The sequence below is a fragment of the Pectinophora gossypiella genome, chromosome Z (assembly GCF_024362695.1).
Source record: "Pectinophora gossypiella chromosome Z, ilPecGoss1.1, whole genome shotgun sequence".
NCBI lineage: Eukaryota > Metazoa > Arthropoda > Insecta > Lepidoptera > Gelechiidae > Pectinophora > Pectinophora gossypiella.
Window position 1 is genome coordinate 476,530 of NC_065433.1, and position 24,684 is coordinate 501,213.

At 40.4% G+C, this 24,684-nt stretch overlaps 1 protein-coding gene and 1 long non-coding RNA gene across 2 annotated transcripts in view; both read right to left on the reverse strand.

Moving 5' to 3' along the window:
- Positions 1-705: 705 nt before the first annotated feature.
- LOC126380202 (SET and MYND domain-containing protein 4-like) overlaps positions 706-24,684 on the reverse strand; it is a 28,841-nt gene continuing 4,862 nt past the window's right edge. Inside the window, exons 6-16 of the mRNA XM_050029460.1 lie at positions 24,131-24,268; positions 23,669-23,876; positions 22,302-22,503; positions 21,858-21,954; positions 20,961-21,147; positions 20,312-20,459; positions 19,502-19,639; positions 18,844-18,923; positions 15,275-15,351; positions 14,481-14,725; positions 706-3,952 (exon numbers count right to left, since the gene is read on the reverse strand). Of these exons, the coding sequence (XP_049885417.1) occupies positions 14,530-14,725; positions 15,275-15,351; positions 18,844-18,923; positions 19,502-19,639; positions 20,312-20,459; positions 20,961-21,147; positions 21,858-21,954; positions 22,302-22,503; positions 23,669-23,876; positions 24,131-24,268 (1,471 nt within the window). The 3' untranslated portion in view covers positions 706-3,952; positions 14,481-14,529. The remainder of the gene's footprint in view (positions 3,953-14,480; positions 14,726-15,274; positions 15,352-18,843; positions 18,924-19,501; positions 19,640-20,311; positions 20,460-20,960; positions 21,148-21,857; positions 21,955-22,301; positions 22,504-23,668; positions 23,877-24,130; positions 24,269-24,684) is intronic.
- LOC126380204 (uncharacterized) lies at positions 17,881-18,801 on the reverse strand. Its single transcript, XR_007568453.1, has 2 exons — positions 18,120-18,801; positions 17,881-18,040 (listed from the first exon to the last, which is right to left on the reverse strand). It is a non-coding gene; the product is annotated as an uncharacterized LOC126380204 (long non-coding RNA).

Consider the following 24,684-nt stretch of genomic DNA (forward strand, 5'->3'; position numbering starts at 1 on the left):
TAATAAGTTTATAATGCCACTCGCATGTCCTTTCAAAAATGGGAGTTTTAGGTGTGTTTTTATTGTCTCCGGGTCAAGCTGCTACAATAAATGAATTTATTTTCAACACCATACTTGACCGTTAAGTACAATAGTTTCAATTAAATCAGAGGTGTGCTGATGCCTTCAATACTATCTAACAAATGAAGTTGAGCATTCATTTTTATCCAGATTTTTTTTTTATTTTAAACATGATATTGAAGACTAGAAGGCACCTTCTTCCTGCAAATATTTAGACGGTGCATACTAATTGTTATTGAGATGATCGTAATTATTACATGGTATATTAGTATACTAGTTGCTCAAGACGCATCGTCGTGCGTGTAGCCACTAGGCGGTAGCACTAGGTGACTGATTGATTGACTGATCGACGTGATCATCATCATCATAGACCTCGTCCGTCTACTGAAGACGGTTTAAGCTGTGTGAGGTATTAGGCATTTATTTTTTTACGTGAGAATGACGCTTCTTTTTTTTTCAGTATTTAGTTCATTAAATTTTGAATGGATTTACATGGAACAAACAGACGAACATATTTGTATATATTGTCTTAGGTGGGGATTATTGGGTACAGTCAACAATCAATAATGAAGATTCAAGTAAATCAAGTGATAGGCACAAAAAGTGTGGAGCGTCCAAAAATTTGCATTCTAAGTTTACGATTCAGAAGGCGACACTTTATACTGGTTTCTAAATCTGACTTAACAGTTGTAGTAGTATACAGGTGTCAGTGACTGATCGTAATAAAAACTATGAGGCATGATTCAGGCCATGATTCTGAGTTGATATCAAGTGGTATTTTCCGTCGCAAAATTAATGTATATTTTTAGTTTTTTTAAATTAAAAAGTATGGAACGGGAGAATAAAAAGAAACTAAAATTTTCATGAATTTTCCATCGCGAAAGTATAGAATCGAAAAATAATTTAAAAAAGCACAAAAATACCAGAATTTTCCGAAGGAAATCCACTTGATATTAACTAAGGGTCATGGTCTGAATCATCCCTCAAAGTTTTCGTTATGATGTTACGAACACCCTGTATTTCGAGGTACATACCAGTGGGTTTGTAGCTCACTATCGTCTGGTACTACGGTACCATTACACTACATAAAACATCTTCTAAAACGGTCTCTGTAAAGTAATTACATTAAAAGTGTTTAAAACTTGTATACAAAGGCATTTAAATATTTGTTGTTGTCTTACCCTAATAATATAAGCAGTGAAAATACGAAGACAATTCAGAACAACTTTTCCCCTACAGCGTTTTAAATTTCGTGTCATCTCGTGTTTTGAATGGGACCACATTGAAGCATGATTTAAAAATCAGTAATGCAACTTGACATTTGCGCATATAAAAGTATGTCAATGTAAACAAATGTCAAAATAGCAATATTGTTTTTTAACCGCCCTGTTGTCGAATTAAATATAATCATAGTCCTTTTTGAAGCCGGCAGTGTAAAAACTATAATTAGCAGTTATTTATGCATAAATTATTGATAAAATGCTCATAAGGTTTATTTTTCACGCGGTAAATGTATTCTTGTGCGCTGTAGAAAAAAAGTTGTCCTTTACATAGGTGTGGTAAGATTGACAAGTGCTACAAGACTAAGTTATCAAGAAGCTTCCCTCTTGGAGCGGGGCGAGGGCGTCCGGTCTACGGGTATCAATATTATTTCAAATGTAAATTAAGTTCCGTGTACTATTTTTTTTGCCGTGACTTTTGTAGGTTTGCCTCGAATGGCATTACACTATTTGGCTGGACAAATTGTGCACCAAAAAATGGGTACGATACCCCACCCCATAGTCACGACTTTTGGGTTGCAAGAGAAATTGTTTTTTAATTTAAAAATGTAATTCCGGCTGTTTTATACTTTTCAGATTTGAATCGTCTCTAGTAGACTAGAGACGTTATTTATTAAAGATTAAAGTTAGAACTTTAATCACTTCCATGTGTCATATTGATGATTCCTAATACCCTGGTATTGGTTCAGACACATCCAACGCCACCTGCCAAGCTCCTTAAGGCTAGTAAAGTGCAAAAACTATATCTAATAGTAGCGTATAGGCGGTCATTAGTTACAGCTTCGTAAATAGTCTTACTGCTAAATATAGGCTGAAGATGAAGATGAACATATTATTCTCACACACTCTTTAATAAATATTATATACTATAAACCATTTTTGTAATAAAGCACTGCTTCGATTATATAGTATTATTGTATGTTATATAAAATGTATAATTTCACTATTTTATGGAGTACAATAATGTAAGCTAATAATATAGACAAAACGCTATTTTCCTTACAAGTATTCGGCAAGTCGGCTTCGATATAAAATATAGTAAACAAGAAACAACACACACAGAGGCATAGTGGTCACGAATGCGCGATGATTAAAATAAGACACAATTTGTACTCTCTATAAATATTACACGTAAACCAACGCCTTTATCGTAAAACGATATTGTTTGTTTCATTTTTAAGAAGATTTTATCGCTCATAACAACTACACGATAGAAAAAGAAGACAGCTGTTCTCATTTCTGTAAAATTCTCACTTTAAGTACAGCGTTTTAACACGAGTAATTAAAATATTTTGTTTTCCTACACTTAGCTTCCATCCCCTCTGGGTGGATCACTTCTCGACCGATCGAACATTGACATACAACACATATATGTATATATATTGTGTAAAATTATAAATAAATATTCAATATAATTATATAAATAAGCGTACTGTAACATGGCTGATATGCGATCCAAATATTTTACCTTCGAATCATCTATCCTGAAGCAATCCTGGGCAGGTAATCTCACTAATATTGTTTCAAAGTCTTATTTACTGGGACCCGTGAACGAGTCATTGTCAAATAGACATAAGGCCTTTTAATTTATGGCAAGAACAGCAATATCTGTCCTTGTTAAACCAAATTATTAGTAAGGCTGGTATTAACTACCGACGCTAAAATCACAGAAGAAAGTGGTTTTGGCTAAGTGCAAATCCACGCGCCCAAATAGTTTATATCTCAACTTTGCACTCCACTCGTCCACAAACTTTACGACGTACGGAGCACCGCGATAGTATATTAAATAACCTGCAGAGCAATGAGTCAAATATCGACTATCATGTAAGGACTATCATTCCTTGTCACAGGAAAGCTGAAACCTACCTTAGTATGATCGGCTATTTATAAAAAAAAAGAATACTTTTTTTGCAGTAAAATGCGCGTTAAAGCCTTTCCATCCTCTTTCTTCTATTCCGTGGCTAAAACAGATGTTTATTCATTCAAGTTTTTTGGAATATACATTTGTAAATGAGGTGCTTGTTCTAAATGGAATAAAATGTATGTATACTAGAAAGGCGTTTTTGTACCACTATTGTCTATGCTATCAGCAATGTGAACTATACCTACAGCTACTATCTCGTTGCTCACACTCTGATGTGCCGAGCGAACGAGTATCTAAAAGAGAATGCCAAAGCGATTAAGGTCGGTAAAATTAAAACCACGAATTTTCCACACCATGACAATTGAGTTTGTACCGGTACTATCCATTGGCATTCTCCTTTCGTAGTAAAATCCTGATAATAAAATCTTTATTGTAAATTGTAAATTTTGTAGTAAAAATGCACTTATTTTATATTTTGTAATATTAAAACTTGATCACTGTATGAACCATGGACCAACTAGTGTTAAAACTGGCATCCTCCATACAACTCCATTCTCCACGCACAAAGTTCAAGTTCACTTCACTTCACTTTTTAAAAAGTTTATGGCTGCATCGTTTAGAAACGATGATTCTGCCAACGTCAAGGTACCGAAGAAAAAAAATCATAAAAAAAAATAGTCGGTAGGTTAATTTAAATTATACTGAAGACTGTTCGGTGGGAAGTCCAATGATGTAGTCCAGAAGTTCCCTAAAAATAAAGACAACACGATTGTTAATTAACTTCACAGACATATAGGTTAGAAACACACGTAGTATAAGCCCGCCACCATTTTTCGTTCGCAAATTATTATTATTATTTTTTAGTTTTGGACCAAATTATATATACATACTTATACTTATATTACACATGGACTTGCACATATATTAGCATACAATATTTACAATTTTAGATTATTCCGTTTAATAAACGTACAAAGGATATTAATGAAGGGGGTAGAAACTAAAGTTAAGAGAAAGTTGACATTCACAGGCCGGGGAATACAAGGTGGGAGAACATCATACATGGAGACAACTAAATTAGGACAGGAGAAAAATAGATGATTAACAGTGCCATCCTCATCACCACATTCGCAAACGGAATGGTCTCGGATCCGTAACTTAGCCAGAAAAACAGGGGAGCACACGTGACCCAGACGGAGACGGATAATCACAGAGGTAACCCACTTATCAAAGTTTCTAAATTTAAAAAACCAAGGTCTTATAGGTATAGAAGGCTGGATAAGTCCGTAAAGTTTACCTTTTGCTTGCTTAGATGTTTGCCAAAGCTCATCCCAAGTTTTGGAAAGATGTGATTTAGCGAGAGCCCGGATATCTCTGGAGAAAGTCTTGTTGTAGATCTCAGTACCCAAGCGGACAGCTTCTTTAGCACATAGGTCGGCGTTCTCGTTGCCACGAATACCGCTTTGACTGGGAATCCAAGCCAGGACAATTTCAAGACCACTCTTTTGGCATCTATAGAGAACTTCCTTAGTTTTAAGGGTGAGATAAAAATTTTCTCTAGAGTGAAAAGGCAATTTTAAAAGGTCTTGCAAACAGCTAAGGGAATCCGAGAAAATTATTGATCTATTCAATTTGTGAGATTCCACATAGGAGACAGCTTCTAGAAGGGCAATGGACTCACCTGTGAAAATGGAGCAGCTAGCAGGGCATTTATAGTTTAGGATGATATTAAATTTAGGAATCCAAACAGCAGCTCCTACGTGACTTGTATCTGATAATTTAGAGGCATCGGTATAGAGTTGAAGCCAATCCTTCCAGTTTTTTTCCACTAAGCTATTAAGCTCCTTATCAGCACCCTGCGAGTTCTTGACTATCCCTAGATTAAGTATTACCTTAGGACAAAAGATTAAACTTTCAAAAGGAAATTCAAAAATAGTGGCCTTAGGGGTCTGATGTATTGTAGAAGGGTTGATTTTATTAAAAGACTTGACGAGAGGCGGCAAGTCTTTATGTCTCCAATAATTAGAACTAGCTACCAAACAAAGAGAATTTAGTTTCTTATGAAGGGGATGAGATGATGTTTGTAAGGTGAAAGTTCAAGTTAACCAGAAGTAATAACACACTGACAAGGGTCTAGTGTCACTTGGATGACATTGGCAGGAGGGCGCTGGTGTGCGGTCTCCATACATTCAACATTTATAACACCTGACAACAATTCCAGTTCCGGTTGCGGCGTTAGTTCCGGTTTTGCCCGCGTGCCGGAACATCCTTGTTGGTGTGTTTCTCACAACTTGCTAAACTGTCTCACGGAATAACTGACATCTTCCGCTAGCAAAGCCAACGTCACCAGGCTATACAGGGTGTTAGTGACACCGTAACGAATACTGGGAGGATCATACAGACCATGATTCTGAGTCGATATCAAGTGGAATTTCCTGTCGGAAAATTCACGAAAATTTTAGTGCTTTTTTATTATCTACAGTTCCATACTTCTGCCACAAAACATTCCACTTGATATCAACTCAGAATCATGGTTGAATCATCCCTCAAAGTTTTCGTTACGATGTCAGTAGCACCCTGTATGTTGCCACTAGGCAAAATATATTAGCATAATTAATATAAGCCTTTAGAATATATGTGATACCAATAATGGAAACACTTCGACGACGTCCGCTTTGCTAAGAATCTGTCTGATACGCTATCTGACTTCTATCTGCCGGATAAGCCCTGGGACACTTATCAGCAAGTAGTGAAAGACTCCCTAATTTATAGTCCGCGCTACCAAAGAAGTCCCGCGGCAGCGGCGCTGGCGCCACAATATCTGTATAGCATTACTATGGCTTGTCATTTAGTTCCATTGAAATCCGCAGGACTCTTTCGTGGCGCGGACTCTCCTACCGATCTGGTGAATCGTACAGGTTATACTACTTGTTACGTTATAATAGCGCCCTTATAGCACATACGTTTATGTAGATCTGCCTAAAGAATAATAACTAGCGACATCTAACCCAACAGAAAGGTAATATATCATTTGTTTTTAATTGACAGATTTGTGCACTCAAATCTTTTAATTGTGGTCTAAGGTGGGACACGCAAAATCAAATAGTGCCTATACACTCTTGCCTAATTATATGAATGTATGGAGCGAGCCAGTCTTTGTCATAGTTGGACCGTAATATGAACCCACGGTGTTACTCCTATGTCTAATACAAATGTGAACATAAATCTTAAGAATTAGGCTACAACCCGTATGCCTGCGTACACTTTTCATATATTTGAAAATTTTGATGGTCATGAAAAAAGTATTGACTTGTTTTTATAAGATTCATTCCGCTTTATTGTAACAACATGAATATAATACCAGGAGTCGCGGCCACGGCGTTAGTGTCGCAGATTCTGTATGGAATCATTATGATTTGTCAATTAGTTCCTGTTGGATAACTGAGATTAGTGATATTTTTGAATCTGAAAAGTAGACTTGCCCATACAAAAACACCGACCAAAGGAAAGGTACTTACAGGATTGTTGAATTTGGTTTCTTCTGACCCCGGGGTGCTCTGGAGACTGCTAGTGCACTTTCAGATTAATTTTAAACAGCACAACTTGAATTAATACACTTTTATGTTATTTTAGAAATTTCTTGTATAGAAACGCACGACGGCGGTAGTCGAGTCCACTTTATTTTTCTTTTTTCCTGGCTTGGGGTGGCGGGAGTTTTTGGCGCGAACCAAAGGAGTTTTTGGAAGGGATTCATGGTCGGTGTCCTAACATTTACCCCCCACCGAAATCAACAGTGATTTCAAAATAGGTAATAACATCACAAGAGTAGAATTATTAAATATACTACTTATAATGTACTTTATTGTTGACAAAGAAAACTAAGTTATATTTTTTTATAATAAGATAAGCTAATGGACTGTATAATAAATAATTAAGTGTATGAATGATATTATTATGATAGAAATAAATAACAAAGTTATTGGTCCTGCTCTTTTGGGAGAGGACTCAATTTGGAAACAGGCCGTTGTAACCGTGAATTTTGTGTACGTAATGTAACAACGCGAACTCTACCATCACGTCCAGGGTGAATCTGTTCTACACGACCCAAACTCCATTGTTGACACGGTACGTTATCGTTATGAATTAAGACCAAATCGTTTACGTTTAAGTTAGGTGTATCAACAAACCACTTCTGCCTTTGTTGCAATGTGTGCAAGTATTCCGACTTCCACCGGCGCCAGAAGTGCAGAGCGGCCTGCGTAATGCATTGCCATCGTGTTAAACGATTCAACGGTATATCTGAAAGATCGTAATTGGGAGCCGATACCAATTGACGACCGACTAAAAAGTGTCCTGGCGTAAGGACGTCGAATTCACTCGGGTCATTAGACAAACTACACAAAGGGCGCGAATTTAAAATCGCTTCTATGTTAGCAAAAAGAGTACCCAACTCTTCGAAAGATAAGGCACGAGTACCTACTACGCGCTTCAAGTGGTACTTTGCCGATTTTATTCCGGCTTCAAAAATGCCCCCAAAATGACTACCTGTCGGGGGGTTATATTTCCATGTCACTTTTCTGACTGTAAAACCGTCAATAAGCTGCCGTTGACTTGCATTATAAAATTGAACGACTTCGTTTAAGTGTTTACCGGCCGCGACAAAGTTTTTACCGTTATCCGAATACATGGTGTGTGGAAGACCACGCCTAGCCGTAAACCGATCGAATGAAGCTAGGAAGCATTCAGTAGTCAACGCCGAAAGGACCTCAAGGTGAACCGCACGAGTCGAATAACAAACAAATAGACATAAGTAAGACTTTGAGATTCTGGCATTGCGTCTATTTGTTTCTTTTGTATAAAATGGACCTCCAATATCGACACCGACCGTGTGAAACGGGTAAACGTCCTGTAAGCGGCACTTAGGCAAAGAGCCCATTTTAGGTTGATTTACAGTGGGCCTATTTCTGAAACATGTAACGCATTTGGAAAGGCGAGACCGTATAACACAGCGAGCGGCTATAATCCAATATTTTTGAACTAATATGTTTTGTAAAGTCCTAGGTCCGACATGTAAATAAACTTTATGATAATAATCAATTAAAATGTTCGTAAAATGACATTTTTTCGGTAAAATTAAAGGGTGACGTTGAGTAAATGGTAAGTTTGCGTGTGAAAGCCTACCCCCCACCATGAGAAGACCACGGCTATCAATGAACGGGTCGAGTTTACGTAGGCTTTGAGAGCATCGATTACCTCGTTTTAATGACTCAATGTCATCACCAAAATGTTCGGATTGAACTATTTGAATAAGTTTATCGTGAGCTTTATTTAACTCTGCGGTGAGCAATGCGCCCCTGATTCTATCAGGCCGAGAAACCCTGGAATTGTGTAAGAATCTGAAACACCAGGCGACTATGCGCTGCAGTTTGTTAAAATTCGAATATTTATTTATTATATTATCAAAGTTATTTTTTAGGGAGACACCTTCAGTGAGTAATGACGTACTTTCCTTTACAGGTTTTAGTTCCAGGGGTTCTCCTTTGAACTCAGTTAGAGACCTCACTGGCCACATATGTTGTGGATCGTACAACCACTGTGGGCCGCGGAACCACTGATCAGCGATGTGCAGCAACTGGGCCGGCGTGGCGCCGCGCGAACATACATCGGCAGGATTGTCAGTGCCGTTGACGTGATACCATTGAACACCGGCTGAACATTCAGTAATCTTAGCCACACGATTCGCAACAAAAGTTTTTAATTTGAATGCAGGTGTATTGATCCACGTCAACGCCACTGAGCTGTCGGTGAAAGCCAGTACTTCGCTGATCAGTACTTCCTTGGCTAATATCGATACGACATATTGTAGGGTTTTCGATAACAAATGAGCGGCCATTAATTCAAGACGCGGAATCGATACTGTTTTTAAGGGCGCAACCTTAGATTTTGATAACAGTAGGCTAACCTTGACATTGCCATGCCCGTCCTGACTGCGAATATACACGACGGCAGCGAAACCATTCGTCGACGCGTCACAAAAACCCACAATTTGAGCTGTAATGTGATTTTTCACAAAAACATGTCGGTCATGTTTTAGTTTCGATAATAAAGGTATTTGAAATGAAAACAAACGCCATTCATTGAGAAGCGCATTAGGCAGCGCGTCATCCCAACCTAAATTGGCGCACCATAACTTTTGCATAAAAGTTTTAGCGAGAAAAGTACAAGGCGCAACGAACCCCAAAGGGTCAAATAACTTAGCTATTTCCGACAACACGGAGCGCTTCGTCACGTTACTTTCCATCTGTGTGGTACGGAAGGAGAAAGCGTCTTCTTCAGGTAGCCAGTGCAGGCCGAGAATCTTGATAGCCATAGTTTTGCCGTCATCGAACTGAACAGGTGGTTCGAGTTGATCACTAGGCAATTTATTTAAAACTTGAGCACTATTACTCGACCACTTGCGCAATTCGAAACCGCCAAGCTTTAGCAATTCTACCAACTGATGTTGAAGTGTCAGCGCGTCGTCTACACTATCCACTGACCAAAGCAAGTCATCAACGTAAAAACCTTCACGCAGAGCACGGGCGGCATCAGGGAAACGATCGCCTTCATCCGCGGCTAACTGCTGTAACGTGCGAATGGCTAAAAACGGGCTGCTGACTACCCCGTAAGTGACTGTGCACAACTCGTACATCTTTATAGGCTCGTTGGGCGAATCTCGCCACAATATGTGTTGAAATTGACGTTGTGATTTGTCAATTAATATATTACGATACATTTTTGATATGTCACCGCATAAACAAACGTTACGTAAACGGAAACGTATTAATAATTCCACAAGATCAGCTTGCAGTTTGGGCCCCGTATATAAAACGGAATTTAAAGATTGATTATTTGTAGTTTGACACGAAGCATCGAAAACTACGCGAAGTTTTGTCGTACTACTATCAGGCTTATGAACGCAGTGGTGGGGAATGACATACGCCGATTCCACTTCCGATACGTCACCGACACAGACCATATGACCGAGCGACGCGTAGTCGTCCATGAACGTTTTATATTCGCCCCTTAGATCGGGTAAACGAGATAATTTGCGTTCCAAATTTTGATATCGTTTTAATGCAATTTGTTTAGAATCGCCCAGTTTCGCGTCAGGTTTGAATGGGTAGCTCACAATGTATCGACCGGTATTATCACGCTTATGGTCACTGACAAACATCTGTTCAGCGATGACGTCATCTGGATTTTTAGGTACGTCACAGGATAAACTTTCGGTTTCCCAGAAAGATTTAATTAAATCGTCCACCTTAACTGTGCTACTAGTGAACATACAAGTCGACACACCGTCAGCACCGGTATTCACTGACAGCTGGCCTGTAATGACATACCCGAAAATGCTACTTAACGCGAGCGGTATCCCTTGACGTGACGGATGATACTTGCCACCATCATAAATGAATGGAAACACGTCACTGGCAAGCAACATGTCAATGCGACTCGAGCGATAGAAAGTAGGGTCAGCCAACACCAAATGTTTATATTCGTTGATTAAATCCTGTGACAAAGTGACAGATGGCATATCGCCAGATATTTTCGGAATGATCACAGCTTTTATATTAAAAACAGGGTCATTAGACATGGTCGGCTTTAAAGTGCAGGACACCATACCGTGATCGCGAACTACTGTTCCGCCTAGGCCCGACAATTGAGTGTTACACTTCTGACGTGGAAGCCCTAATCGCTGTGCACAATCATTTGTGATAAAACTGGTTTGAGAACCACTGTCGATCACTACGCGCACGGGTTGATATTTGCCTGAAACATCCGTAACGTGTACAACCGCAGTACCCAGCATAACTGTCGACCCAGACGAGCATGACGATGCCAAGGAGACCCGATTCTGTTGATCGTTATTAAAGTCGTTATCACAACTGTCATCAGAGCCCGTGCTTATCAAAGTTACATTGGAATCTAAATGCAACGTGTGATGATGTTTGTTTTTGCACACCGTACATGTTATCTTCGATGGGCACTCATTAGATGTGTGACCTTGACGCAAACAATTTTCGCATAAACGCAAATCTTTTATTTTTTCAATTCGCTGCTTAGGAGACAGCGCAATGTATTCGTAACATTTATAAATCGAATGAAATGGCTTATTGCAATACAAACATGCCTTCTTAGAATTATCAGGGCCCGCATTGCTCGCCAAACAGGTTTTTGAATTGACATTTTTTGTAATAGGTTTACTATTATTATTAATAGTTTTGTTTTGAACCGCATTTAGAATGGGTTTATTTGAAACGGGCTTTGAAACAGGAGGATTAGACATTTCCAACATACGCGCCTGATTCGATACAAATTCGCTTAATGTTTTAAAAATAGGTATTTCCTTTATACCGATTTTTTGTTCAAATTCTCGTCTAGAAACCGGGTCCAGGTTACGTAAACCGATATAACAAAGAATAAATCCCGCTAAATCATCGATTTTTAATAATTCTAACGCTTGAACGCATTCTTGAAATGTCTCTAAAAAGGAATTCAATCCGCTAACAGATTCGTTCGGCAAAGGTTTGAACGCGAACAATTTATCCAAATAGCGGGTAGCTATAGCACGCTTATTTTCATACCTGTCCGACAGAGATGACCAGACAATATTATAATTGTCACTCGATACAGGCAAACTTTTCACTATTTGAAGTGCTGGCCCGGTTACTACGGAAAGTAAATAATGGAACTTCTCGACATTACCTATCGAATTATTTGTATGAATCAAACTCATAAATGTATCGCGAAATGTAATCCAATTCTCTAAACTTCCGTCAAAATGAACAAGTTCAATTTTAGGTAAGCGAGGCTGAGAGCCGCCGCTTCGCTCATATTTGAATTCACCGCCACTTTTTGACGTATTCGAAACAGTTTCGTATTGATGAAAAATACGTTTAACTTCGTAATACAAGTCATCGAAAGCCTTTATTTCCTGGTCGTTAATTATATACGCCGGGTTACGCTTTAGTTCCAGCGCAGAAATATCATCAACAATTCGTTCGAATGATTCGCGAGAAGATTCGAGTTCACTGACCCGCACCAACAATTTGTTAACTAACGTGGAATCACTTTCGACAATTTTAGATAAATCGTACATCTGTTGAACACGCCTAAAATAACGTTCTTTTCTATTTATTAACGTATTTATTTTGATATCAAGATCGGTCAAAAATGGAGTTGTAGGTGTTTCTTTCGCCATTTTGAACTGAAGAAAAATGTACTAGAAACTTCGAGAACAACGCGTCCCTACAACTGCCTGTTTATGTAAAACCGAACAAAAAGTAATTTACACTGTAGAAATAGATTCTAAGTATTTGACTACGTATAAAAAATATATTAAATATGATATTACACTGTGACAAATAGAACTATTGAACAAATACTTGCACAATGAAATGTGATGTTGTAAATTTAATATTTTGAATAAAATAACATAAATTATATATGAAATAGTCTGTTAATACCTATTTTGATATACTGAATCCGTATCGAAGGACCATAAATGTTGGATAACTGAGATTAGTGATATTTTTGAATCTGAAAAGTAGACTTGCCCATACAAAAACACCGACCAAAGGAAAGGTACTTACAGGATTGTTGAATTTGGTTTCTTCTGACCCCGGGGTGCTCTGGAGACTGCTAGTGCACTTTCAGATTAATTTTAAACAGCACAACTTGAATTAATACACTTTTATGTTATTTTAGAAATTTCTTGTATAGAAACGCACGACGGCGGTAGTCGAGTCCACTTTATTTTTCTTTTTTCCTGGCTTGGGGTGGCGGGAGTTTTTGGCGCGAACCAAAGGAGTTTTTGGAAGGGATTCATGGTCGGTGTCCTAACAGTTCCATTAAAATCCTTGAATTTCTATCGTTTTCGTTTTGTAAAGAGGAAGATTTAGTAGGGACATCAGCCAGTCGTATCTCACTTTTACTTGGCGGTGCGTAAACGGTGTATAAACTGCAAAATCTCAGAAGTACCTTGCAATTTGCACAAATAACAAGTATATAAAGATGGAAAACATCCCAAACGGCGTATGTCTTAGGCCTCTGCCTCGAATTTTGCGGGCAGCGGGGCGGCGGCGGCGGCGGCGCGGGAGCGGCAGGATCTTATGCGTATCGTCAAATGGACCGGGTCTCGAAAACAGCGGCGCGGGAGCGACGCGGGGGCGGGCAACGAGCGGTGCACTCCAGTCGAGCGGTGACCGTTGCGCGTCTGCATTGTAGTATAGTGTTGTACTTTTTTTTCGTGACGTAGGTATCAAAATGTCCTCGGACGTGCAAGAGCAAATTATTTCGGCAATCATTTATTTTCCTTGCCCTATAGTAGGGATCCACTTCTTCTTTCGCCCACAATAAATCGAGCGTTAGGAATACATTTGAATCCAAAAGATGTTGTCGCCGATTTTCAGACATTTCGTTTGCGAATGTCGACAACACAACCACGAACACAACACTACACCGCTACAGTGCCGCGCGATCTGCCCGCTGGTTTCGAGAACAGGTATGCGTTGCCCGCCCCTCTCCCGCGCCGCCGCCGCTGCCGCTCCGCTGCCCGCAAAATTCGAGACCGAGGCCTTATAGAGGGCATCGACGCGTCACCGAGTATCGTGTTTGAGCAAACATGTACAATACCCTTCAAAGTTATTCATTAGTATTGCCACAATTATTATATATTGCTTTATACACACACAACAAGCTCACGACCATATCCCAATCGGGGTAGTCAGGGGTACATCTATCGCAGGACGAACTAAGCACTTCACTGAGCTTTCTGCATATTGCTTTATCTTATTGCTATTCCATAATCAACCTTTGTTTTAATGGTAGATTATTTGAGCTTGTACGGTTTAAAATTACGTAATATTTTCCTCTTTTCATTATCGTTGGTGCAACGTTCTAAACTGTACTACCTTCCGACACTAAGACACTGACATTCTCAAACCTGCAGTAAAATACAAACTGGAAGAGACGTTCAACACGACGCAAATACGTGCGATTTTAAGGTAAAGTCACCAGTATTGGACGCTTGATCATTTTTGTCGTACGTTTTAACAATTTGTTAAAAGTTAATTGTCTAGATTGTCATCTACCCTATACTCATTATCGCACGCGCTGTGAGCAAGCTTGTGCACTCCACTCCTTATCCTGCCGCGCAATTCAGCCGAATCCTGGAATATTGGTTATACGTCAGGCATACGGGTACAGCTACGGCATTAAACCTACGTCCGTACCCTAGGTGTTATATTATCACAGCGATATTCTCACTGGGCGTCGTATTGCTTATATCTTGAGGTTGTAGTGCAGGTTGTGGTGCACGCAGTCGGCGGCGTCTGGCGTGCGGCTCTCGGCGAGGGTCGCCGCCACCACCGCCTCCTGCTCGCGCAGCCGCTTCACCAGCGGCTCCCACGAACCGTAGTTCAGCTCCATCAGCTGGACCGCTTTCTTTATTATCTTGTGTGTTTCTAGACACCAGTCCCTGGAATTCAGAATTTCATATCAATTCTTTTACCATTATCTTTTCGAATGCCGGAACGCAGACCTCAACCAGACACAATGTAAAGGCTATTGTGTCTGGTATCTCGGCAGATGAGAGGTTAAGTGAAATATATATGAAGGGGGTGGAAGAGAAAGGCGTACATACCGTGATCAGATCCAGGATGTTTTAAAGAAAGGCCAGGTCGAGAATACTCTAAAGCGGAGAAGTACTCCATGAAGTCTTCATGGTCTATGATCAGCGCGCGTATCTTTGATTACTTATAGATCTACTTTGATTTGTAATCCATAGAAGAAAAGGTTTTACATAGGTATTCCGTTATTATGTTCGTATTTAATTTGACCATTTTGCGGTCGTTTGGATATTCCGATAGCCAACAAAATAGAGAAGACATTCCGGCAAGGCTAAGTTCTTGTTTGACTGTAATAAATGTCAAATGAAAATAGAAACGCTGGGTACATCATGACCTTATGGCTCTCGGGGACTTGAAAGACCACTCATATGTTCCGAGCTGTCAATTGTCTGCCTCACCTGTAGTCAGGATTTTGTGGGGAGTTTATTATCCTCTCTAGCATGACGTCAGCTAACTTTCTGAGCTCATGGGCGACCTGTAAATACGGAACAAAATATATTACTAATTAATATAATACTCTCATGAATGTTATCTGAGGGAGTTGGCAGTATGAATTATATCAATCAATCAATAATACTTTATTGCACAAGAACATATATAAAGGACATAAACATACGAATAAAACATAAGCACAATAGGCGGCCTTATTGCTAAACAGCAATTTCTGCCAGGCAACCTTAGGGTGAAAGAAGATTATTCATTGGAGCACGGCCATCCATCCATCCATCCATCCATTTATATCGTCCATGACTTCGGCACAAATCTTTTAAATAATGTATTAAATTAATATACGTATTACAAGTATATTAGTGTTGTCGGTCGATAGTTGGCCGATAGTAAATATAAATGCTGTTAGTACTGTCCAATGATATAATAATATAAGTAATCCAATTTAAAATAGTTTTAAGTTCTTATGATAAGAATTTTGTTTGTAACGCAATGGATATACAGGGTGTTAGTGACATCGTAACAAAAACTTTGAGGGGTGATTGAGGCCATGATTCTGAGATGATATCAAGTGGAATTTTCCGTCGCAAAAGTATGGAATTGAAAATAATTAAAAAAATCACAAACTGAACCATCCCCCTCAGTATTCGTTACGATGTCACTAACACCCAGGACGATACGCAAGCTGAGCATCACCAAGGAGTTGACCCAGGCTCTAACGGGGCACGGTGGTTTCTCTGAGTATTTGATTCGCTTCAAATGCAAAGAGAACCCAGCGTGCGCCTGCGACCCTAGTATAGCTGAGACTGTGCCCCACCTTCTTGCGGACTGTCCCATTCACAGCAAGGACAGATATGAACTAGAGCAGAAAATTGGATATAGAGTCGAAAAAGACAACTTCAATCAAATTATAATAGATAAAAAGAATAGCGAAACCTTTGTCAACTTTATTGTAAAAATTGTAAAATTAGCAAATCAAAGAAACTCCTAGATTAAGAAACGGTATGATTATATAGTATATTGTTATATATTCATAATAGTCATTGTAAGAAAATAGAGATATAAGCAATTACTTTTTAAGAAAATACTGTAAGCAATTGTTAGCATAAGATATAGATTATGAACTGAATATGTACCTAATTGTTGTTGCTAGATTGTAATATTGAATAAAAACAGAAATTTTAAATAAAGAATACGTACCCCCTGCTGTCCAACCCTAATTTTTAAGAAAAAGAATAGGATATAGGAATGCAAAGAATGAAAGATGATGAATGAAAGTGCGAGAGGCATAAAAGCGAGAACTGGTATGGTAATAGAGGACGGAATGGATGCGTGCTGAGTGTAGGGCCCTATTGGGCAATAGACATTTAAGACCACGGAAAGATGATATGTATGTTGTCCTAACAAAGTCCCTGCCTTTCTTGTGCGGCAGGGGTACGAGAAAAAAAAAAAAAACACCCATACCTACTTGTATAGCTACCGTATGTACTTGTGTGGGGTGTAAGGGACATCGTAACGAATACTGAGGGGGATGATTCAGCTGATTATTCTGAGTTAATATCAAGTGGAATTTTTCATCGCAAAATTATAGAATTGAAAATAATTTAAAAAAAAACTAAAAAAATCATGAATTTTGCGACGAAAAATTCCACTTGATATTAACTCAGAATCATGGTCTGAATCATCCCCCTGAGTATTCGTTACGATGTCACTAACACCCTGTATATCTGTAATGTTATGCAAATATACAGGGTGTAGGGTACTTAGTAACGAAAACTTTGAGGGATGATTCAGGCCATGATTCTGAGTTAATATCAAGTGGACTGTTTCGCCGCAAAAGTATAGAATTAAATATAATTTTAAAAAACTAAAACAAAGTCATGAATTTTGCGACGGAAAATTCTACTTGATATTAACTCAGAATCATAGTCTGAATCATCCCCCTTTGTATTTGTTACCTTTGTATATGTGTATATATGTATATACAGGGTGTTAGTGCTATAGATAGCATAACAACATCGCATTAGCTGATCACAGTAAGATGATCCGTGCTTCGGAAGGCACGTTAAGTCGTTGGTCCCGGTTACTATAGGTGTACCAGAATCTGATGGCAAATGGGGAAATAAAATTTCTATAGTAAGCAACACTCGGGTAATTGGATGAAAACGTCTTGATACTTTTTATTTTTTACCTATTGACGGACAATATGGACATTATATAAAGTACTTATTGTATGCAATACAGTATTGCTTTCGTTCTATTTTTTGCCCTGTCGTGTCCAGTATTGTCCGCCCGGTCGTCTTGTGAACGCTAACGCCTGAATGTGAGTTTGTCTGTTTATCCACTCATCACGTCAAAACTAAGCAACGGATCGACTTGAGATTTTGTATGGAGATAAATGGAATGGAACATACGCTATTTTTTATCCCGGGAAAATAATTGCGGGATTTCTGAAAAACCTCTAGATTCCAACAGTTGCTTGAAGCGATAGATGTCGCTAGCGAAGCTGCGGGCAAAATCTAGCTAGTGTAGGTAGGTATATATAAAAAAAACAAAATATTTATGAAAAGATCACTTATATTATGCTATTTCCAAATCAAAACTCTCCTGGTTATTTGTTTTCTTTCCACCTCTCTTCTTTTTACCGGGTGCACTAAATACACTTCCATTCGGTCTACCTTCAGCAATTATTCGTCGTATGGTAGTGCTAGGAACTCCTATAAACAGGTCACAGGTTAATAACTAATAATATAGGAAAAATATATTCAAGTATTAAGACTAGTTAGTCCTACTTACCGGTCAACTTTGGACGCGATTTAAAATCGAAGATTGCGGTTGATCTCCAACTGCTTCTTCACTAATTTTACAATAAACAATGTAAACAATCTTTCTTGCTTGTGATCGAAGTGGTTTTTTTCGACATTCTTATGAAATTCAGAATAGTTTCAAGGAATCTTTGGAAAATCTCAGTATTGTTGACAAAACATGTACTTCGACATGACAGGAGACAGTTTAATATTACCATAGGAAAATCAATATTTTTTTTACTTTTTTTATGCCATCAGATGCTGGTAGACCTATACTTACTGACGTAAGTACGTAGTCGTTACATGAGCTATGTCCTTTGGCCTGCCTTTGGCGGCTTAATAGTAACCCTGACACCAGGGTTGATGAGGTTGGTAATCCACCTCACAACCCTCACCATAGATGAGATAGCATCATGCCTAACTGCCCGAAGGAGTAAGTAAATGTATAATATGCACCTACTGCTCGCCGCTCAGTTTAACTCCCATATACTAGGGGTGAGCCTATTACCATCAACAGGGCACAAAACCTGAAAACCACGTGCTATTAATTATCCACGACATTCAGGTGATATAAATTATTGTTTATTTTCCTATGGAAAGAATGCTATTAGATTAAAACCACCCGACACCAGGGTTGATGGGGTTGGTGATCCACCTCACAACCCCCACGATAGAAGAAGACGATTAAAACTGTCATCATAGGCAATACTCACTTCGACACTGAACGACCCGAACTGGTACTCGAGGCTCTGAATGTTTTGTTTGATCAACTCCACACTTTTACTGAACTCGCCTGTAACAACGTGTGTTGAATGAGTAAAAGATCTAATGAAAATTATTGTCAATATACATAGTACAAAGGAGGAAAGGTTTCTGACGGCAGAATAATATATTCTATTCTATTTATTTACTTAAAAGCTAATCACTAACAATAAACACCCCGGACACTTCATACAAAACACTTAGTGTGTGTATGTGTGTGTTGGACGTCTGACTCCCAGACTGAAGCTAAAGTAAAACGGGGGGGAGTGAGGTGAACCTAACTCAGCCGCTGGTGGGGAGCGGAGAGTTGACGTTCTATACGTAGTATTATTCAAATGCAAAAGTATAATATAATACTGTAAACATAGGACTGCTTTTACTAGTTAATTATGACATGCTTAGAAGACGTCACAGGTCTCTTGTGGATTCATTCTGACAACAGGCAAAAACATCAACTAAGCTGCTCGTGAGAGGCGGCTTGCCGAGCAGGTTAGTTCTGCCTGTTGGAGCCTTTAGAAGCTGCGGCTGTCCGTCTCCCTACAAAATTATAATAACCCTGATGCAGTTGATAGATGTACGTGGTGCGTGCGTGCATGTGTGTGTACTGACCGCAGTCGGCGTAGAGCCGCGCGAGGCGGTCGGCGGCGGCCCGCAGCGCGGTGTGGTGTCGGTGCCACACCTGCTGCTTCAGCCGCAGCGCCGCGTGCGCACGCTCGCAACGCTGCTCCAATGTCGTCGCTTGTTCCGCTGCAATGTTAATTCTTTATCAATTCCTAAAATAATCAAAAGCAATTCCATTTTAGAATTTCCATTAGGGATTACGTAAAACGTAACGTGGTGCTCCAAATGGCGGAGCATGCTCCATACTCTCCGGTTGATTGAGGGGAGACCTGTTATAATATTGAAATTACGTAAAAAATACATTGAAGTTTGACTAATTATCTCTTGTTTTACATAAACATAATAAGTAAGATCTGGCCATTTTCTTGATTTGTTGGGGGAAGTTAGAACCTCAATAAAGGCCATCATGGGACGGTGCCGACTCCACAAGCACCTACATAGAATGGAGCTGAGTGTGGAATATATAGGGCGTCATTACACCGATCCGGAGGTCCCGGGTTCGATTCCCGGTGGGGGGGGGGACATATCACAAAAAATACTTTGTGGTCCCTTAGTTTGGTTAGGACATTACTGGCTGATCAACAGATTGTTCGAAAGTAAGATGATCTGTGCTTCGGAAGGCACGTTAAGCCGTTGGTCCCGGTTACTATTCACTTATGTAAGTTAGTAGTTGTTACATGAGCCATGTCAGGGGCCTTTGGCGGCTCAATAGTAACCTTGACACCAGGGTTGATGAGGTTGGTACTCCACCTCACAACCCACACGATAGAAGAAGAGTGCAGACGAAACATTAGCGACCTTGTGCTGCGAGCTGGTCGGCGCGGTCGATGACCGCGAGCGCGCGCTCCAGTTGGAAGTGCGCGCAACACTGCTGGCACTGCGCGCGCCGCCCGCCCCACACCACCGGGCCCTTGCACGACTGGCACGCGTACGCCGTGAACAGCAACTACAACACACAAGTACATACAAGATACTCACATTCCCTCGGGCAAAGATAACGCATCACGCTTCTCTCTCCAGGGGTATCTGTCCGGCCAAGTAGTTAATGCCATTTGCGGCAAATCTACAATAAGTCAGGTCAAAAAATATCTCCACCGGTAGGCAGATGTGTATAGTATTCACCGACAGCTATGTTTAAATCCAACGTAATAAGCGTGAGCTCATTGCCTTTAACTGGGTACACATCCAGGAAAACACGGAGCATTACGCCCGTATCCTCGACAGAGTAGGCGAATGTATATAGTACACCCACTCCTCGCCAGCTATGTTTAAGTCCCATGTAATAAGGGATGAGTCTAATAGGTTAAATATATAGTACAAAATGTCAAGAAATAAAAAGAAGCCAGTCTAAGATGATCAACAATTTCGTGTCGGTCCGGCACAGACAGTCTCCTTTCGCATTTATATATATTAATTAGTATAGATATTTAAAAAAACTGTAACTGACAACAAAGTCCCTGTGCTCCTGGTCGGCGCAGGCGCTGCAGTTGCAGTTGAACATGTACTGCGCGCGCAGCTGCTGCCGGCGGCGCGCGGTGGGCGTGCGGGCGCGGTGCGGGCCGTAGCAGTTGAGTACCTCCGCGCCAGCGGGCAGCTCGCGGGCGCAGCGGATGATCAGCCGGCTGTTGTGGAACCTGACGACAAACATAACTGGCTACTTAACAATTTTACAACAAGTATTAAAAAAAATACAAACGCTTATTTTATACCTCATTTTATTCTATCGCAAAACCTTTACGTATTAGAAAAAAAACATATTTATGTTCATTAATTTCAAATTCCGCGCGAAAAAAGTTGGTCACGCGACATTTTGCCCGGAGACGTCACACGAATCTCAATCATATCTTCTAATAAACATTAAAAAATGTATAACTGTTAGATAATTATCGTTTAAAGGATGATATCTGACATATTTCATAATTGATTGTTACAAGTGTCAAGTAAGACCGTATTATTTGAGTAAGGCCGAAACCAAATCTTCATGGTTTAGAAAGGTTCAATCCGTAGCAAAGTCACATCAATTAAATGTCTCATACAACTTTGTAATCACTTTATTTATTTATTTATTTATTTTATTAGCTTTGCCAACAGACAAAAAACACTTTTACATGTAACTTAACCTATTTACAAATTTGAATTTGGAAATAATATACATAACCATAATTCGTGAGCAAAGGGAGTAAAAACACTGCGTCAGTAGTGAGCCGCGGAAGTTGTAGCAACATTTATCTACTAACTACCGTGTATGTAGGCTTTACATGAATTTAGTCAGATCAAGGGCTTTAACATAATTAATAATCGTGACACCAGAGTTGGCGAGGTCGGTCATGAGCGCTGCACTTACGTATTGATGATATTGGGGTCGCAGGAGTGATTCATCATGGCGGCGGACGGATATATCGCGGTGGCGCGCCGCACCTCCCTCTCAGTCAGCGTACGACCTGAACAAATAATATTTTGCAACGTGCGTTGTCTAACATATCAAAATATACGTCACACATTTTTTTTATTTATACATACTTGCAAAGTCTGGAAACACGACACTAGGCATTGGGTTGTGTATCAGGTTAAAAATAAATCATGAAATTCTGATTAATAAATAAAGTCAGATTTTAAACTAACGAAAAACATTTGCTTTTACTATTTAATCAAGAAAAACGTAGTAATAATTCCGACATTTTGTCACGTTTTTCTAACAAATTCCACAGTAAAGAACTAATAGACTTGAACAGTGGGAATCTATCCTATTGTAATGTTTATTAAACGGGTTATTGTCGCTGGTACTGACCATCTCTGCCGTCGCCTTCCTCCACGGTCTGCAGGCTGAGCGCCGCGTGACCGTTGCAGACCAGCTGGCCCAGGCTGCGCAGCATCAGCGCCGCAGCGAACAGCCGCACCTGCCCCCCCGGCAGCGGGCAGGGCAGCCGTGATGACAGATACTCGAAGAACGACGTGAACGACTCCAAATACAGGGTGAGCAGTGTCGCCGTCTGGAAACAACATAACAGCATCACGCATGTATGTCGGAAGGGTAGGCAGAGGTGTATAGCATGTATATGCTACTGGGAGACATGTAATAGGGTACGAGCTTATTGCCATTCATCATCGTCATCACCAGCCCATTAACGTCCCCACTGCTGGGGCACGGGCCTTCCCTATGGATGGATAGGGAGATCGGGCCTTAAACCATCACGCGGGCCCAGTGCGGATTGATGGTTATTAACGACTGCTAATGCAGCCGGGACCAACGGCTTAACGTGCCTTCCGAAGCACGGAGGAGCTCGAGATGAAAATTTCCGGCCGGCCTTTGCGAAAGCTGCTTAACTTCAACTTATCGAGGATTTAACTGACGATATGGATATGGAGAGGGAGCGTAGGGCGATGGCGGTACGATGCAATATGCTGGCTCGCAGGTTTACACGCTGCTCGATAGATGTGAAAATAACTTTGTTTAAGGCCTACTGCCAGTCATTCTATACGTGCAGCCTGTGGGTACGGTATACGCACAAGACCTTTAACGCCCTACGGATTCAGTACAACAATGCATTCAGGATTCTACTGGGTTTTCCGAGATTCTGTAGCGCATCAGGCATGTTTGCCGAGGCACACACAGATGGCTTTCATGCTATTGTGCGGAAGAGAGTTGCCTCAATAATGCGGCGTGTGCGCGGGAGCCCCAGTATAGTCCTGAAGGTGTTGTGTGACAGACCTGATTGCCCAATATGGGCATACTGGACGGACCTCCATATTATACCAGTCAAGCCGGGATATGGTGTCCGCCGGTAAAATCGGGTCTGATAAATTTATCATATTTTATTTTTGTTGCTTTTGTTTGTTTTATGTACCTGTTACTAACATTAGGTTTAAGTTACTTTTTACTTACTAACATCTATGGATTTCAAATCCGAAATAAATTATTATTCATTCATTCATTCATTCAACAATCGCAGACCGAGCGCGTTTACCGCTGCGCCACCGAGCTCCTCAATTATTGCCATTAACCGGGCACAAATCCCGGTTACAACATGATATCAATTATCTAAGACCTAAACATGAATTCAAACTTGTAAAGTCGAATTCAATGGTTTAGAGCCTGTCTCCGTCTCATTCGCTCATCACATAGGAAAAAAGGCATGTGATAATACGTGTACTGACCAGAGCGTACTGTATGTAGTCGGTGTTGTTCATCTTGTCAAAGTTGGTGACCAGGTTAAACATGCGGTAGAAAGGCGGCGCGTCGGCGCGGTAGATGTGAACATTGTCTACGGTCGCGTAGCCGGCGAAGAGCTCTGCCGCCGACGTCGGCGCGCGGCCTCCGGTCGGCACCGGCGGGAAGCCATGAGACGCCGTTATCAGAAGAACTCTAGAAATTAGAAAATTAAATATATTTTCTTGTAAAATTGTTTAAATACCATATCATAAAAAAAGTAGAAATGAGACTGGGCTAGTCATATTTGCAGAATGCATCCAGATAGGTAATCCACTTTCATACTTCCCGGTACCAGTGTCTCTTTGGTAGCCAACGAGACCCTCTGTTTATTTTTAGTTTTGAACGTCAACCTTCGGGCCAGACGTGTATATTCAGAAGTCACAATAATAATAATAAACTTTATTTACCTTAGCGCGAGATGAGCAATGCCGATGGTGGGGAAGACGGCGGCTTGTGCGCCCGCGCACTCCCACCGGTGGAAAGCGAGCTCCGCGCGCGCCCGGCACCCCACCCCGCAGTAGATCGACCGCGAACATGTTCTGCAACTGACCACACACGGGCATTCACTATAACGCCACACATTTATCTGCCAATTCATTTAAAGCAGAGGTTCCCAAAATATCACCTCATGTATCAAAGACACTGTAATTTGAATAAAAACGAAAACTTTTCTGCGAAATAATTCACAGGTGGACACTTTGCTTCCTCCATTCTCATCAAATCCTTCGTTGGGCATATGACCCAAAAGTCTCGGGTTCAAATGTCGGTGGGGACATATCACAAAAATCACAGGGTTGAGGTTGATAATACACCTCATAACTCACGCGATGGGAGAGAAGTCTTCATGCATTTTACTGTAATGTTACTAGAGCCTTAGATAATAAGGCAAGTTTGTATAGAACGGCAACTTTCCACTCCCCACCAGCGGCTGAGCTAGATTTACCTCACCCCCCTCGGCCTT